General features: G+C 35.1%; 1 protein-coding gene across 1 annotated transcript; it reads right to left on the bottom strand.

The window, feature by feature from the left end:
- Positions 1–230: 230 nt before the first annotated feature.
- LOC121380851 (ATP synthase subunit beta, mitochondrial) lies at positions 231–15,456 on the bottom strand. Its single transcript, XM_041509841.1, has 10 exons — positions 15,301–15,456; positions 8,803–8,988; positions 8,196–8,370; positions 7,825–7,946; positions 6,716–6,900; positions 5,585–5,743; positions 4,783–4,905; positions 3,302–3,514; positions 1,527–1,728; positions 231–505 (listed from the first exon to the last, which is right to left on the bottom strand). The coding sequence occupies exons 1-10, from the start codon at positions 15,410–15,412 to the stop codon at positions 408–410; spliced, it is 1,575 nt and encodes a 524-aa protein (XP_041365775.1). The 5' UTR covers positions 15,413–15,456; the 3' UTR covers positions 231–407.
- Between the last annotated feature and the right edge of the window lie 1,320 nt (positions 15,457–16,776).

Here is a 16,776-nt window from a genome sequence, read left to right as displayed (position 1 = left end):
TCAATTTTCACATTAGTAGCAAAGGGATTTTTTTTTTATATACATGTACCTATCCACAGGATAACACATACCAATCATGGTGCACTGGCAGGAACGAGAAATAGCCCAATGCCCTCACCAACGGGGATCGATACAAAACAGACTGCACATCAAGCGAGAGCTTTACCACTGGGCTACATCTCGCCCCTTAGCAGGGGAGGTAACAAATGGTAAATAAAAGAAAACAAGTCTGGTTTTAGTAAACCTTTATAGTACAATGGTGAATCAAATACAGCCAGTCGAACAGTATCTACGTGATTAGCTTGTCTTTTCACCTGAATGCAGTTCAATGACAACTCCGTAATTTACAACACAATTAGCACTCGTTCTTCAAAATATCAAACACTTTTATGAAGTTCATTATCTATTCAGTTTTGCTCTTCTGCTAACTTTTCTGCCTTTGCTACCACTTCTTCAATTGGTCCAACCATGTAGAACGCTACCTCTGGAAGATGATCATACTCTCCTGAAAATTTAATCAAGGTAATGACTGATGAAAACAAACTTGATTTTTAAACTTGTTCGACTAATTAATCAAATAATTATGTTGGATTCAGCAAGCATGTCACAATAAGTTACAAAAGATACCGAGATTGCGAGAACTACTAATCTTAAACATTTTGTAATGAAACAAAAAAATATCAGAGACAAACATTACCATGGATTTTAGAATAGCTGTATATACCAAATGTCTGAAAATGTGAGTTATGGCTACGATTTACTAAATTCACACAAAACAAAATTGGAGATACATGCTTATTTAACACTGAAGACCAACTTCCCAATTTACTTAACACACATTGTATTAGCTAGCAGTCAACTCAACTGTGGTATGGGACCAAAGTAAAAAACAATTTGCAGATTTTATTTTTTTACGTCAACATTTTTACAAAATTACTGACTATCATTACTCTTATGATTTTCTTAACCATAACTCTAAATTTAACACATTTTCTTTCGGAAGGAGGCCCCCCATACCTCCCCCTGTTGACTGTGGTTGCATTCAATTCCATAGCACCATACCCAAAAAATTCTTTTTGGCACAAACACTGACAATAGTTTTTTTTTTTACAGAAATATGCATGATTATTTTGTTGTTTCGTTTGACAAAGAAAAAAACGAACGAACAGTATTAAAATTATTTCTGAATTTGCTATAATTTTTCATTTAGTGTAAATACTGAATGACTAAAAGTATTTTTAATAACATTGTGAAAAAGCATGCAAGAAAACATTATGCAAGGCACAAAATACATAAATTTAAAAAAAGTTGAAATCATTTAAAAAAATCTTTATGTCCAAATATATTCATGTTTTGAATTTCAGATTTTAGAGTGTTTTATACAACAATAATTTTCTGTAAGCAATACTGTGGACTAAAATAATGCAAAACCATTTTCAACAAGCTCAGGTCCAGAACTTTCCACTGATAGCATATTTTTTTTAAACTTGGGAATAACTCGCGTCTTCTCATTCTAATTAACTCACCCTTAAGAATTTGCTGGAATCCCTTAATAGTTTCTACAAGTGGTACGTATTTGCCGTCAGATCCAGTGAAGACTTCTGCCACCTGGAAAGGCTGCGACAAGAATCTCTGGATCTTCCTAGCTCGTGATACTGTCACTTTGTCGTCTTCAGATAGCTCATCCATACCCAAAATAGCAATGATGTCCTGGAGTGACTTGTAATCCTACACGTCAAACATCAATAATATTAATAATGATTTTTGTTTAATATATATTCAATACAACAAATAAATTTTCACAAATTTATTAGTTATTAAGTTAATTTAAGGCGTATTTTATTTCTTTTACGTTGATCTGGTTATGAACAAAATAAATCATCCACAAACTGAATGGGCGAACAGTTCTTATAAGTTTGCAGATGATTGTTTTTGGTTTTTGGTCATACCCAGATGAATGTAAAAGAAATAACAAATACTTATAATTAAATTAGAATCATACTTGCTAAGAATAACAATGAATGAATGAACGAATGAATGAATAACGGCTATTGAGTGTTGAACAATGGTGCTAAGAATAACACTAAAACTTATATTTTATTTTGAATAATTTTAGGCCCATTAACGAAAATGTCAAATTTCCCGCCGTTTTGCACACGACACTCACCGGAAACGGAAATAAAAGAATTTTTCATTTTTTTTCAAAATGGTGGCTTTTGTTTTGATTTTTTCAATTGAAAATACCTTGAAATTTTGAGTTCAAAAAGTGGCTTTCGGCAAGTATTTTCACTTGACAACAATGGCGGCATGTCGCGGTCATTTTCAGGGATCGATAGCTGATTGTGACAGCTAATTTGATAATATAGTTGATTGTTTTATCAACAACGAAAATTACCAAATATTGCAATATGAATCTAGTTCGGGTTTAAAAAAAAATTCTGGTCAGAAAACCACTGTTATCGGGAATAATGGACATAAATACTGGACAGATTTTTTGCCTAATTTTAATCACCTTTAGCTGATGTAAAAATAATAAAAATTACAAAAAAACCCACACAAAAACAATACTTACCGATTCATATATGAACTTTATTTTATGTATTTATAAAACATTTAAGTGAATATATGTGAGTAAAAATTGTAAACTTGTACCCACTCAGCGTGGTTTTTGTTAAAAATTAATCCAGTAGTCTAAAGGTTAAAGCAGTATCATTTCCCTCTGCATTAAACATCTTAAAACAAAACTGTGTACAATGGAAAACATTAAAAAAAATTAAAACCACTAACTAGGAAGATGATGCAAATGGGCCATACTTTTTTGGGGGTACCCCTAGCTACCAATATACTGGTACATCAAACATTTTATAAGGAATTTTAAAATCAATATTTTTTGTCTATTTTATAAGTGTACACTGGCATTAACTCTATATGGTTGGTTGGTTTATTTTAACACTACTGAAGCACATTGATTTATTAAAAATCGGCCATTAGATACATGAATGGTCTTGGAGAGTTAACCAGCTATAAGTTTCAGTTAGCTAGTAGTAAGGGATATTTTATATACACCACCCCAGACAGGATAGCATATACCACGACCTTTGATCAAGTCGTGGTGCACTTGGTTGGAACTAGAAATAGCCCAATCAGCCCACCTACAGGGATAAATCACAGACCAACCATGCATCATGCAAGTGCTTTACCACTGGGCTACGTCTCACCATCAACTATATGGATGCTTAATTATTATGAGCATGTTATATACAACATTTCAATTTTAACACAATGCTATTCTATACAGCACCTGCAGAATTTTTTGTACACCTCGAGCAACACCGTAATGTTCTTCTCCTACAATATTGGGATCGAGGATACGAGATGTAGAATCCAGTGGATCCACAGCCGGGTAGATGCCCAACTCGGCAATACCACGAGACAACACAGTTGTGGCGTCCAAGTGAGCGAAAGTGGTGGCAGGAGCAGGATCTGTCAAATCATCAGCTGGGACATAGATAGCCTAGAAAAGAAAGAAAAAGCCCCAGTGGTAATCATAAATCCAATTTGTAGACCACAGAACATTTTACACATTTTAGCATGAAGGACCAAGCTGGAGACCAGTTAGGAACTATAGGTCATTAACAACTTTCTTCTAGGTGCCTACTTATAAATGTGGTTGTTACTGATCTCAAACACATATATAGGGTCGCCTCCACACTTTGGTCTCGTATTCTCTTGAAATTTGTTTTAAAAATTCCTGTCATCCACATTAATAAACCTGAAAATGTGGGCTCTGTATTTTAAGCAATTTTTCAGAAATTCTCATTTTGCTATCAACAATAGGTGCTAAATTTAGCTCAAAAATGGCCACCATCATTTCCTAGTTCTATTTCACAGACTGGTAATTTGCAGTAGTTAACTTGAATGCTTAGAGACAATTGAAACTTTTAAATAATATTTTATCTAACGAGCAACCATTTTTGAAGAAAGATATATAACTTAAAAACACTAAGATTGGGGGTGAGGGTGGAGGCAGGATATTCATATTTACAAAATAAACCGTAAATGCAGCATTTGACAACTTTTTTTCACTAGCCATCGGGCATGGCAATAGCAGTTATTTACTAGCCCAACATTGGATATTACTAGCCATGGGAGTGGGGCTACCATAATCTAGAAGCCCTGCACTATATGTAACTTTCTTCTGTCAAGTCCACACCAATTGCTGTATAAATTTTAAATATTGAAACTATGTGATGATTAATTATTGAACAAAGAAAGAAAGATTTTTTTTTATTTAACGACACATTTTATTTATGGTTATATGGCATCAGATATATGGTTAAGGACCACACATATATTGAGAAAGGAAACCCGTAATTATGGAACATCCATCTGAAGTGAACAACATCCATCTGAAGTTTTATGATCATTTTCAATGAAAAAAATAATGTGGGTATATTTTTTAAATCCTGAAACTGGTCTTATTTTATAGCTAATGGTTTTTAGATTACTGGTACGTGTATCAAATTTCATTACCCAGAAGTCCTCAACAAATTTATTTTTCAATTATGCATGATTTTAGCACTCATGAAGCATTCACAACCTCTGAATACAGATTTAGCTAAATATTGTATATAAAGATGAATTCCATAAATACAACTGGAGGCCACCATGTATATAGCCTCGGCTGCAGAGAGCTGGCAATATAAATGGTTGTCACATTTTTGGAGGAGCACCCAGTGTAAAGTTTACTGTTGTAGCAGTGGTATAAATAAAACAATGTACCTGGACTGATGTGATTGATCCTTTCTTGGTTGTTGTAATTCTTTCCTGCATAGTACCCATGTCAGTGGCCAGGGTTGGTTGGTAACCGACAGCAGATGGGATACGACCCAACAGGGCAGACACCTGAAATGACATTAAAAAATTAAAATTATATTTAATATTAGTCCTTCACACTAATACTTTTTCATGCATTGATATCAAATTGCCTCATACTGGTATTTGTATGGTATAAGATGTCTACACAAAACTGATCAATATTGTCTGTTTTTTCTCCTCATTTTTAAAGTTCAATTTAGTCAATTTGTTGCAATCTTCTGGTAACCTCAACAAATCCTCATTATCTGCAAAGAATGAAGACATTGGTAACAATTTCAAACTGTGCATTCAAGATAAACAAAGGAAGTGTTTTCTTTAGTTTAATTTGAGTGTTACGAAGACAAAATTGATCAAGTTTGGTTACTAAAATTGAGAAAAACACTTTCACAAACTTCTTTGTCAAACTGTCAATTCTTCCGCAATGTTTCTAATATTTTGCAAGTAGTATATATAAGTATACAACATAGGCTGTGTGGGAAGGGAACTGTGGCAAACAAGGTAGGACACTAAAATAACCTATGGCATTATTCTCGCCGTCAATGTTTTATTTTCAAAACAGACCTTGCAGTCAGTGTCGTAATATTCAAACCATGTGCATGGTCTTTTAAAAGTCTTTTGTATGAGCCCCACTTTGTAAAATGTAAAAAATTATTTTAAAATTACGACAGTATAATGCCTTCAGTCCAAGAGAAAGGTAAAGCTGTACCTCTGATCCGGCCTGTGTGAACCTGAAAATGTTGTCAATGAACAGCAACACGTCCTGACCCTCCTCATCTCGGAAATACTCGGCGACAGTCAGACCAGTCAAAGCAACACGAGCACGGGCTCCTGGGGGCTCATTCATCTGACCGTACACCAACGCTACCTGTCAAAACAAAGCAAACATGTGGTTAACCCCTGCAAATGCCCACGTCAATCGGCATTGCTGTAGAGCTTCTAATTCTCCATGACACTTTTTTGCCTTGGGACTATATTCAAGTTTTTTTCAATGGCATGGTTGCTGTGGATATTTTTTTTAACTGTAGGGGTTGCATGGTTAATGCCTACTCAGCACATTTTAAACTGCCATTTAGTATCTTAAAAATTCTCTTGATTAGCATAGTGAACAACTTTTCCAGAAATTATCAACATTGGTTTGGTGGGTAAATAATCTTAATGAGAGACTGAAGTTTACATAGAAATTATATTTCACAGAATGCGTGCATGTAAAAAATACAGGGCCTTGATTTTCGAAGCTAAGTTTGCACTGTGATATCATGAAACCACCGTAGGCTATAGTATTTGACATGGTGACAGGATAGCTTACGATATTGTAGCATTAAAATCTCGTAAGGCGGTAGGAGTAGAGGGGGTAAATTAATAGATAACTTTTTATAATTTTAAGATAAAATGATAGCTAGTTAAATTTTTTCAAAGCACATGAAATGCTGTGTCCAATTTCAAAACATTTCAAACACATAACCACCTAATTATGGGCATTTATGGTCTTGTTATGTACACTCAAATTATTTTCTGGCAAAATCCTGCATATTAACAATGGCGTAGGCAGTATGAGACAGAACGAGGCAAGAATTTCCTACACCGATATTTATTTTATAGGTGTGGGTTTACCTCTGCATTTTTTCCTCTTTGGCTACCTATGCCCCAGATTAACAGTGGTTGTCACATAATAGGTGGTTATAAATTAATTTATACCGATTATAGTATACAAAATGACAGTGAATATCTTTATTCTGTACTTAACATATCTTCATTGTTAGTAAAAAAATTAAATGAACAATTCAAGAGTCTCGAATCACTTATTTTGATGAACTTGCAAAAAGGACCATTTGTTAACCTTAGAGGTGTCGTCCGTCAGACTGATGACTTTAGATGTGATCATCTCGTGATACAGATCATTACCCTCACGGGTTCTCTCCCCTACACCAGCAAACACTGAGTAACCACCATGAGCTTTGGCAATGTTATTAATCAGCTCCATAATCAATACAGTTTTGCCGACACCAGCTCCACCAAACAGTCCTACAAAGAAAACAATAAGTACTGCACCCTTAACAGATAAACCAGAGTTATTAAAACAATCTATAACTGGAAACCAGAGTTATTAAAACAATCTGGAGACACCCCCACCCTCATAGCTTGTCAGATTGTCACTTTAGGAAATGCAAACAATCAGTAATAATTGTCTTTTTGATCAGTTAACATACAAATTTCTGATCTACACAAAGATTAATAATAATTTTTAAAAACCTGGGATCACACCAAAAACTCCATTTGGAAAGTATCGAAAAGTGACTAATTTAAACAAAACTTACTTTGTCAAATATCAAATGCCGTAGCCACATTGTATAAAATTAAGCAATTGGCCGAGTTAGCCCTAAAATACAGGTGTTCTTGATATCTGCGACAAAAAGTCTTGAAATGAAACCCATTAAGTTCAGGAAACATTTTATTCAGTATCGATTTGCAATTTGCTACGGTAGTTTCAGAGATTGCTACATAATTTTAAAACCGTAAACATTAGTTGCTAATCTATTTTCAAAAGACCAGAAATATCGCTAATCAAGATTTTAAAAATAAAATGTTCGCCATTAATAGGTGTGAATTTATCAAAACATTTGTTAGGTGGGTGGTTAATACACGTTACTAATGTTTCCCCCAATAAAATTTGTTGGAGTCTCCTTTTGATTGAGTGCCTCAAATTCACCATGTGCCAGTAAATACTAATAGTACAACTATATAGTTATGTAGCCTGTCCCTATTGAGTGTGGATTTTTATAAGATGAAACAAACATTTATTTGTTTAACAACAAACTATCATTTGCACACATACCATGTATTTCGCCATATTCCGGACCGACAGTGCACCAGGTGAACACCATCACTGGGCTACAGTCCTGCCCCTCCATATGAAAATATTACACGGGCTACATTATGTATACTCACCAATCTTGCCACCTTTGGCATAGGGAGCAAGAAGATCAACAACCTTGATTCCAGTTTCCAGAATCTCTTGCTGTACACTCATGTCGACGAACGCAGGAGCTTCTTGATGAATTGCAGCGGATCTAAATATCAGTGAACAAACAAGATTACTCATAACACACTGAAATATTCAGATGTTACAGTTTAAGAATTTTGATACTTACAGCCAATTTATAAGTGATTTAATTCCAAAAATTGATGGATTAACTCTCATTCTTTAAAATATGAAACAAGGTGAACTGAAGTGTCAATTTAAAATGAAAAGTAAACCATTCAAATTTGTAATCTTTAAAAAGTGAATATTATATTGCCAACTGATGATTCACACTCACAGGTCGGTTTCCACGGGTCCCCTCTCATCAATGGGTTCACCAATAACATTGATAATCCTTCCCAGAGTTTTAGGACCAACGGGTATTCTGATTGGTGTTCCAACATCAACACATTCTTGTCCACGAACCAGACCTTCTGTACCATCCATAGCTATTGTTCTTACAGTATTCTCACCTAAAAGAATAGCAAATAACATATATATTTTTTTCTTTTACATAAATGTATAATACACCAAGCAAAATCTTGTTTTGGAATCTTTGGAAACTAATTCTACTTAACATGAACCAGAACAATTTTAGCTGTGGACCTGACAGCAGTGTTCGAGATTAAAAATTTTGCCCAGTATCCCAGTTGGATACTAACATTTCAAAATCTGGTATCCCACCTGAGAATTTAATATGATATGGTATCCCGGTGGGATACTGGGTTCTTGAAGTCTGGTATCCAAAATTAAATTCTGGTATCCCCGGGATATCGGGATACTGTTAATCTCGAACACTGGACAGCATTTATTTTATTATAAACCATATACTTAAAATAGTACAAACAATGGCCAGAAAGAGTGACAGTTTAAAATTATCTTTAAAATAAAACCCAAAGGATTACCCAAATGCTGGGCAATTTCCAAAATAAGTCTTGGTGTTCTGTTTTTAACTTCCAATGCATTTAGAATGGGTGGAAGTTCATCATCAAACTGTACATCTACCACAGCTCCAATAACGGCCACCACCTTTCCCCGGGCTGGAGAACCACTGGGCTTTGCCTGAGGTGCATCAGTTGCATATCTTCTTCCTGAAAAACAAAAGCATTGTTTACATCAGAATATTAATTGTAACGTACAATTAACCTGCAAAAAAAATGGTTACTTATGATCAGAGAGAAAAAATCTAAAAAATCAGAGAATGTGGCCACAGATTGGATTCTATGCTACGATCAAAACATGTTCATGAGCACTCTAGTGACAGAGCCAGGTCCCACACTCTCCTTAACTCTAATGAGCAGGATTTCACATGACGCAGGAATCTTGCGTATTTGCAAGGGTCGAATTTTACACTATTCCGCAAATAGTAAAAATTCTTCAATGTTCTGTCATGAAAGTCAAAATAAAGCACGGAATACCGAAAATCGCCTGCGAATATTTCGCTACACTTTTTCTTCAGCTACATTTTTTCTGCAGAACAAATCCTCGCACTACTAAGACCTTTCTCATGCCAGGCTGCAAAATGACCGGGTTCGCATCGCAAAAAGCGATGCAAAATCTTGCGACCGCGATGCAATATTGTAACAATGACTAGCAGTTTGCGATGCATGCTTTTTGTAACCAAACTGATCTTTGAATTGAGATCGCGGGAGAAGAACGCACTTAGGGGGTGTCGATTTTCCGTGATCGCAGCCAAGGTAACTGATTCACCATGATAAACATTTTAAAAATTTATCTCAGTGTACAACCTTCTCGCGTGTGTTAGTATTTCAAATAGAAAATACTGTCGGAATACGCGGAGGATGTTTTGACGTTTTAACAAGAACAGTGACGTAACGTACTAGTTGCTACATCATCGTGGTAACCTAATTTGCAAGCAGCTATGACCTTGTACACTGAACTTGTAGCCTACCGTGCACGCAAATATATTATGTTCTCGAATAAAATATACCGCGAAAATTGCGAACATGCTGATAGCTCCGCGAATTTAATTACGCGTTAACTTATTTCCGATTTAGCTTTGAATAATGCCTATAGATACAAAACACATAGCGCATCGCATGCACTTTATTCTTATCGTCAAATTACCTGCCACGTGGTTTTATACTACAAGTGACACTCAGTGCTATGCATGATCTGCGTTCAGCGATAGCCAGTAGTCAAAATGTCTGATAATTATTTTGACCAGTTGTCGAAGTGGTCGTTCGGTTTAACTTGTTACGTAAAAAAAACAGTCTGGCAAACGGCTGGCTGAACTCACGTCTGGTATCTCATAACTATGAGATTTCAGTTTGTTGTTTTTACACTGATTATTCTTATATTCGATACATACTTATGGCTTTCGTTATTTGTAAACCTGAATGCAACCTATGAATACTACTAATAAATAGTATTTGGTCTAGTTTTTGATTTTTCAAGTTTTCTGCATCATGCATTATCAGACATACATGCGGACAAGACTAACGGCACGCGGACCACATGGCGAGAATGTTTCGAGTATAGGCCTAATTATATTATACGTGAAACTGTCATTGAAAGGAGTTCAGTTGATATTGGTCGTTTTTATTTTGTTATTGGCAAAAACTATCGTGAAAATGTAAAATGAAAGCTTGATCGCGAATTATTTGAGCCGCGAAAATGTTTGCGTATACATACGATATTATCGACTAATTAACAGCTTGGCGTTTTTAATTTTGAATTGCCTCGGCAAATAATGTTCCAGTAAAATACGTATATATATCGTTTAAGAATTATCAATTTTCACAACAAAAATGAACACCGAATACGTTGGAATGATCAGCCAAATGAGGAATTTTTCTCGGGCTTCAATCGCACTTTGGATCAGACATACAAATCAACTCAGGAAAGACTAAAAAATCACTTTGAACAAGTTAGATGACCAAGCTGCTTAGCATAACCATTGATAAATATTATTCAGGAATATGTTGTACTATAAAAATTAAACCCTGACATTTCTATGCTATTTTCTATATAGTCAAAAAAAACCAAAGTGAGATTCTATGGGTGTGTGTGGAGGGGGAGGGGGGAGGCAACTGCCCCCCTTGACCTCCGGAGGATACGGCCTTGTAAGCAAGTGGCAGTGATGACCCTTCACATGTACTGTTCTGTACTTGTTTTATTTTGGGGTAAGCAGCCCACAATACAGATACATGTATAAGAAATATGCAATTTTATTGAAAAGAATGTGTTTTATTCATGTTTACTCATTTTATTAAAGTGCTAATCAAATTCCAATAGTTGCTAATCAATTCTCCATCCAGTAGGAAAAACTGCTAATCAAAATTTTAAAAACAAATTGTACCCTGCATGCACTTACCGATACAAAATAATATCTTTTTGATCAAGACTAATGTTTGGAGTGAGTTCGTCTAATTCCAACTAGTACGCAGTAATGCAGACTGGTATATAAACAATTGTTCGTTACACAATGTTGTACAGGGCGACGTAGCACAGTCAGGAAAACTAGTGGTACATTACTAATTGAAGGGATAGTACATTTTTGGATGGAATAGTGTTTTTTGAAATTTACTATTCCTTTGGGATAATGGTAAAAAAAACTAAATTTCAACCCCTGATTTGACGCAATATTTACCTAAAATACTCCTATAAATAAAACTGGGATACTGCCCAAAACTTTTTATCTTGAACACTGGTTACAACAGAGTGAAACATTGACACTGAAATGCCCTTAAAAAAAGATTAGAACTACGACTCCATAAGTTATTAACAGTTACTTTGACAGACGTTTGATAACCTGGCTCTAATAATATTAGTAATAGTGAAAAAAGGAAACAAGGGTCTGTCACTTTAATCAATGTTTCACCCATAACCTACCATAATTATAGAATTTTATTTAATTTTAACTGACCTTGACATATATGATCTAAAGAACTTTATAACATTGACAGTTTCCATGTGGTTATTCCATCCTGTTTTACATTTTTGATAAATCTGGTTCACAATGACTAAATTAGTTTTGTTACATTATTAGAATGTTATTTACTAAGACTAAGTACTGTCCATTTATTGACCAATAAGTTTCCTTGATACTCATTCTGAAATTCACAATTTCAGAATGAGCAACTGTTTACCACGAAACCAATTGCCAGTTCGTGTGAATATAAAGTTGCATAACCGATATGTGAACACGACAAAAGTTCGCAAGAAATATTGTGCCAGTGATGTCATTAAAACTAAAAATAGCAGGTGAAAATCAAATTATAGGTGGCCATTAATCAACCAAAAGTCGACAAGCATTGTTTATTGGAAGTTTGATACCCGACGACAACCGATTCGATAGCTATTAATGACATCCCTGTTGTGCCCTGGGTGAGCAAAACATTTTCAAAATTATTTTTCAAAATGCAAAACTAATGTTATTTTTTTTAACAAAATACCAATTACTACATGAAATAGTTTTGCCAATTTAAAATAAAATTTTGCAATTAAGAGAATTTGCCGATTGCCAGAGCTAGTCCTGCCTATAATCTGCTAGTTAAAGGGACAGTCAACTCAAACAAGTGCCTTATGTATTGGAAATAATGCATACCCGGATCACCAACACATACTCACTTTAACCTTCTGACTACTGCAGGCGAGATATACTGTACACTGTATACAGTGCATTCCCCAATTTCATATTTCCCGCCGTTTTGCACACGACACTCACCGGAAACGGAAATATAATTAAAGAAAAAAGATTTTTTTTCAAAATGGTGGCTTTTGTTTTGATTTTTTCAATTGAAAATACCTTAAAATTTTGAGTTCAAAAATTGGTTTTCGGCAAGTATTTTCGCTTGACAACAATGGAGGCACGTCGCGGTCATTTTCAGAGATCGATAGCTGATTGTGACAGCTAATTTGATTTGATAATAAATTTGATTGTTTTACCAACAACGAAAATTACCAAATATTGCAATATGAATCTTAGTTCGGGTTTAAAAAAAAATTCTGGTCAGAAAACCACTGTTATCGGGAATAATGGACATAAATACTGGACAGCTGGCCACAAATGCCTGTAAGTAAACGCAACTTTTTCGATTTTTTGCCTAATTTTAATCACCATTAGCCGATCTAAAATAATAAAAATTACACAAAAAAAGACACGAAAATAATACTTACCGATTAATATATGAACTTTATTTCATGTTTTTATAAAACATTCAAGTGAATATATGTGAGTAAAAATTATAAACTTTTACCCACTCAACGTGGTTTTTGTTAAAAATTAATCCAGTAGTCTAAAGGTTAACAAATGAAAAACGCATAATTTTATAGTTAATAAAAGAAACATGATTATTCCTGCTAACTGGGGGCAGTCCTTTTTTGTTTTGTTTTTGTGGCGTCCGGTGCTGTAGCTTGGGGCAAAGTGACATCAACTCCGACCAACTACTGTATGCAGTGTAAACAAATGCTCTAATTTACGATAAGACGCTTCACTTTCGTCAACGTGATTTGTAAAACAAACGACTTGATAGTATAATAAACTATTTAACTAAATATATTTCAATTTGCATCAATAAAACGAAATGGAGTTTAAAAGTATTTTTCTCTGAAAAATTCCAAAGAAAAAATGCATATTATTAGGACTATCGGTAGGGTAACGGAGCAAAAACGACCACTCACGATACACAAGTGATAATTTTCTTTTCTTTGGGACTATGTAATTGGTCACTTTTGTGATCTTAGATGGAAAAGTCTACTTAATCAATGGTGTCACAGAATTATTTACAGTAATAAAACAGGGCGGCTGATAATGTCCATTGCGATTTTAGGGGTGTCCATGAAGTTAACACACAATACCGTGATCTTAATAAAAGAGGCACATTGTTAGTGTGTCTAGACATTGATTGGGGACCGTCTAAATATACACATGCCAATCAGGAACCACAGGTACAGGCCATGGATAGAAAATACCAATTAACTAAGAAAACACTGATTATTATTTCAGTACATGGGTTAATTTATGGACAAAACATAATAGTTATTTCGACACACTGACAATGGTGGATTATTTTGTATTGAAAAATATATACTTACTGCTGGCTTACTGGGATGGATATTATTACAGGACATTGTGATGCATCTGCAAAAATCAGGTACTTTTTGTTTTTTCAGTTCTAAGACTAATTCCTGACATGACAGGTTAAGTATTATGTAACCAATGGCTCACCAGAGGGCGTATTTACTGAGATGGTACAAATTGGCTGTGACCAGTATATATATATATATAATAGCCGTCACATTTAACCATTTTATTATTATACTTGTTAATATTATTGTCCGAACCAAATTGTTAACTACAAAAAATTACTCTCCTACCTTTAATTGCCGTTAGATTTCCTCCAAAGTTTGTCCAGACACAAATCGCAAAAAAAAACACTACAAATATACAGATTCCACACATGAGACTGCAACAATATCGGCGACATCGTCTTTGCTGAGATTGCATAGGGAAAAATACATGCAGTTTTTTTCCGTCTGCCATGTTGCTTGTTTATGGAATACTCTTCAAGAGGGGTGAGAGCCTCCAAAGTATGTGACACAATTAATATGAAACCAATGATCTCTAGTGGTATCATTAAAAAAAAAATAAAAAAAAAAAATAATAATATGACGTCATGTTTGCTTTTATATTATAACATTTGTTAGATTAAGTCCTATCCTTTCACCCCTCTTGAAGAATATTCCATAAAAAGTCAAAATGGCAGCTAGCACAAAATTACATGCTTTTTGCCCTATGCGCTCTCAGCGAAGTCGATATAGGTGACATAGTTATCATCTGGCATGTGGAATCTGTCATTGTAATGGTTTTTTCAAGATTTCTGTCTGGACAAACTTTGAAGAAAATCTAACGGCAATTAAAGGTAGGAGAGCAATTTTTCGTAGTTGTTAACAATTTGGTTTGGACAATAAGTAATAATGTGTATTATATATTGTTGAATATGCATACCAGTCCAAAAGCCTTGAGCAATTGACCAATTTGTTCAATTTTAGGTCTGAAATAGGTAAGTCTGTCCCTCCATTTACCAGTTTATGAACTTTATCAGTCACACACCAACCTTTTAGTTCTGCCTTGGTATCAAACGATCATGGTACAAAATGACTTTGGTACGAATTGACCTGCAATCTTAGGAAGGATATTCAAGGTACTTTGCAAGATGGATATAAAATTAAGCAGCACCAAAGAGAATGATTATCCATTAAATTATTAAGCAATTTAATAAACAATTATCAACCGATGAAGTCTTAAAGGTGACCAAAAGGCTTAAAAAACGAAACTTGTCGAAAGACCTTGTGTGTCCTTCTGGCCGGCATGCACGAAATTCCAAGTCGCTAAATGGCCCACCCTGCCAGAATGTATCAACGAAAACAATACATACGTGTGTTATAATATGCTGACAGACATCTTGACGTGTGTGGAATTGCTGTTGATGTGATGGAACAATTTGCAGCCTTTAGAAGTCCAGCACAAGCTTGCCTAGCCGCTTGCATGATGGCGACTACAAGAAGGGGCAGTCACGTGACCTTCAGTTGCTCTCGGGAGAAATACGTCACACGACATTTCGATTGGATAAAAGTTATACAGAAGAGTAAAGCTCTTCGTGTTCTAACAAGAATATATCACGAACATTGTAGGTTGGGGATGTTGGTGAAAGCCCGTAGGATTGATATTCAAGTGCGCGCGTGTGTGTGTGTGTGTGTGTGGGGGGGGGGGGGGGGGGGGGGGGGGGGGGGGGTGGGGGGGGGGGGGGGGGGGGGGGGGGGAGTAAGATTTTTGTCTTTATTTATATATGGTTGGACAACAACATAAAACCGTACTCCTAAATACTCTATGCACAAGAAACTGAGAAAAACCGGCCTCAGTGGCGCAGAGATTAAGCCATCGGACTACTGGCTGGTAGGTATAGGGTTCGCAGCCCGGTACCGTAGGTGTAAGGCCACTACACCCTATTCTATCTCACTAACTAACAACTAACCCACTGTCATGGACAGACAGCAAAGATAGCTGAGGTGTGCCCAGGACAGCGTGTTTGAACCTTAATTGAATATAAGCACGAAAATAAGTTGAAATCAATCAATTGAGAAAACACCTAATTAGCCTACTTTTTCTTCCTTTTTTGTATCATATTTAATAACTTGGCGATGTTGATAATGATAATAATAAAAAAAACGTTATCCTTTAAAAACTACATTCCCTGGAATATTTTTATTATTTAAGCATATAGAACAGAAAATCCAATTACGTTTGGTGACGCCGCACTCCGCATTGGTTTCACTACGCTGGCTTAGGCCGATTTTTTTTTTTTTTACTTGTTTCCTATTACATGCTGGAAAAATATAGGGTAGGTAGGTAGGTAAAACATTTTATTTTGGAAAATAACTTTATTTATGGATATTAAATAAAGGTGTTGACTACCGGTATCCAAAATAACCTCTGCATGTATAGAAATGCATTATGCAAACCAACAATACCATTCATCATAGTGTTTTCCCTAGAAATGAAGTAAGGCATGGTAAAGTGACATTTTTGGGGCATATTTTATATGCAGTTTTAAATATAAGGGCTTTTTTTTTCCATTATACAATTTTCAAATGGACAAAAACCTTATGGCCATTTTATTTTCTATATCTATTTCATAACTTAATTTAAAAAAGGAAATATGTAGTACTATCCACATAGGTGTGTTTAAAGGTTTTTTTTTTTTACATGGGCAACTTATAAATGAATGAATGAATGAATGTTTAACGACACCCCAGCACAAAAAATACATCGGCTATTGGGTGTCAAACTATGGTAAATGTAAACACAATGTGATGATCAACATCAATATAAAAATTCAACAGTTAAACAAAAA

This window comes from Gigantopelta aegis, chromosome 9 (genome assembly GCF_016097555.1).
Source record: "Gigantopelta aegis isolate Gae_Host chromosome 9, Gae_host_genome, whole genome shotgun sequence".
Taxonomy (NCBI): Eukaryota; Metazoa; Mollusca; class Gastropoda; order Neomphalida; family Peltospiridae; genus Gigantopelta; species Gigantopelta aegis.
The sequence above is the reverse complement of the archived record's forward strand: the minus strand, read 5'-3'. Positions and strand labels throughout refer to the sequence as shown.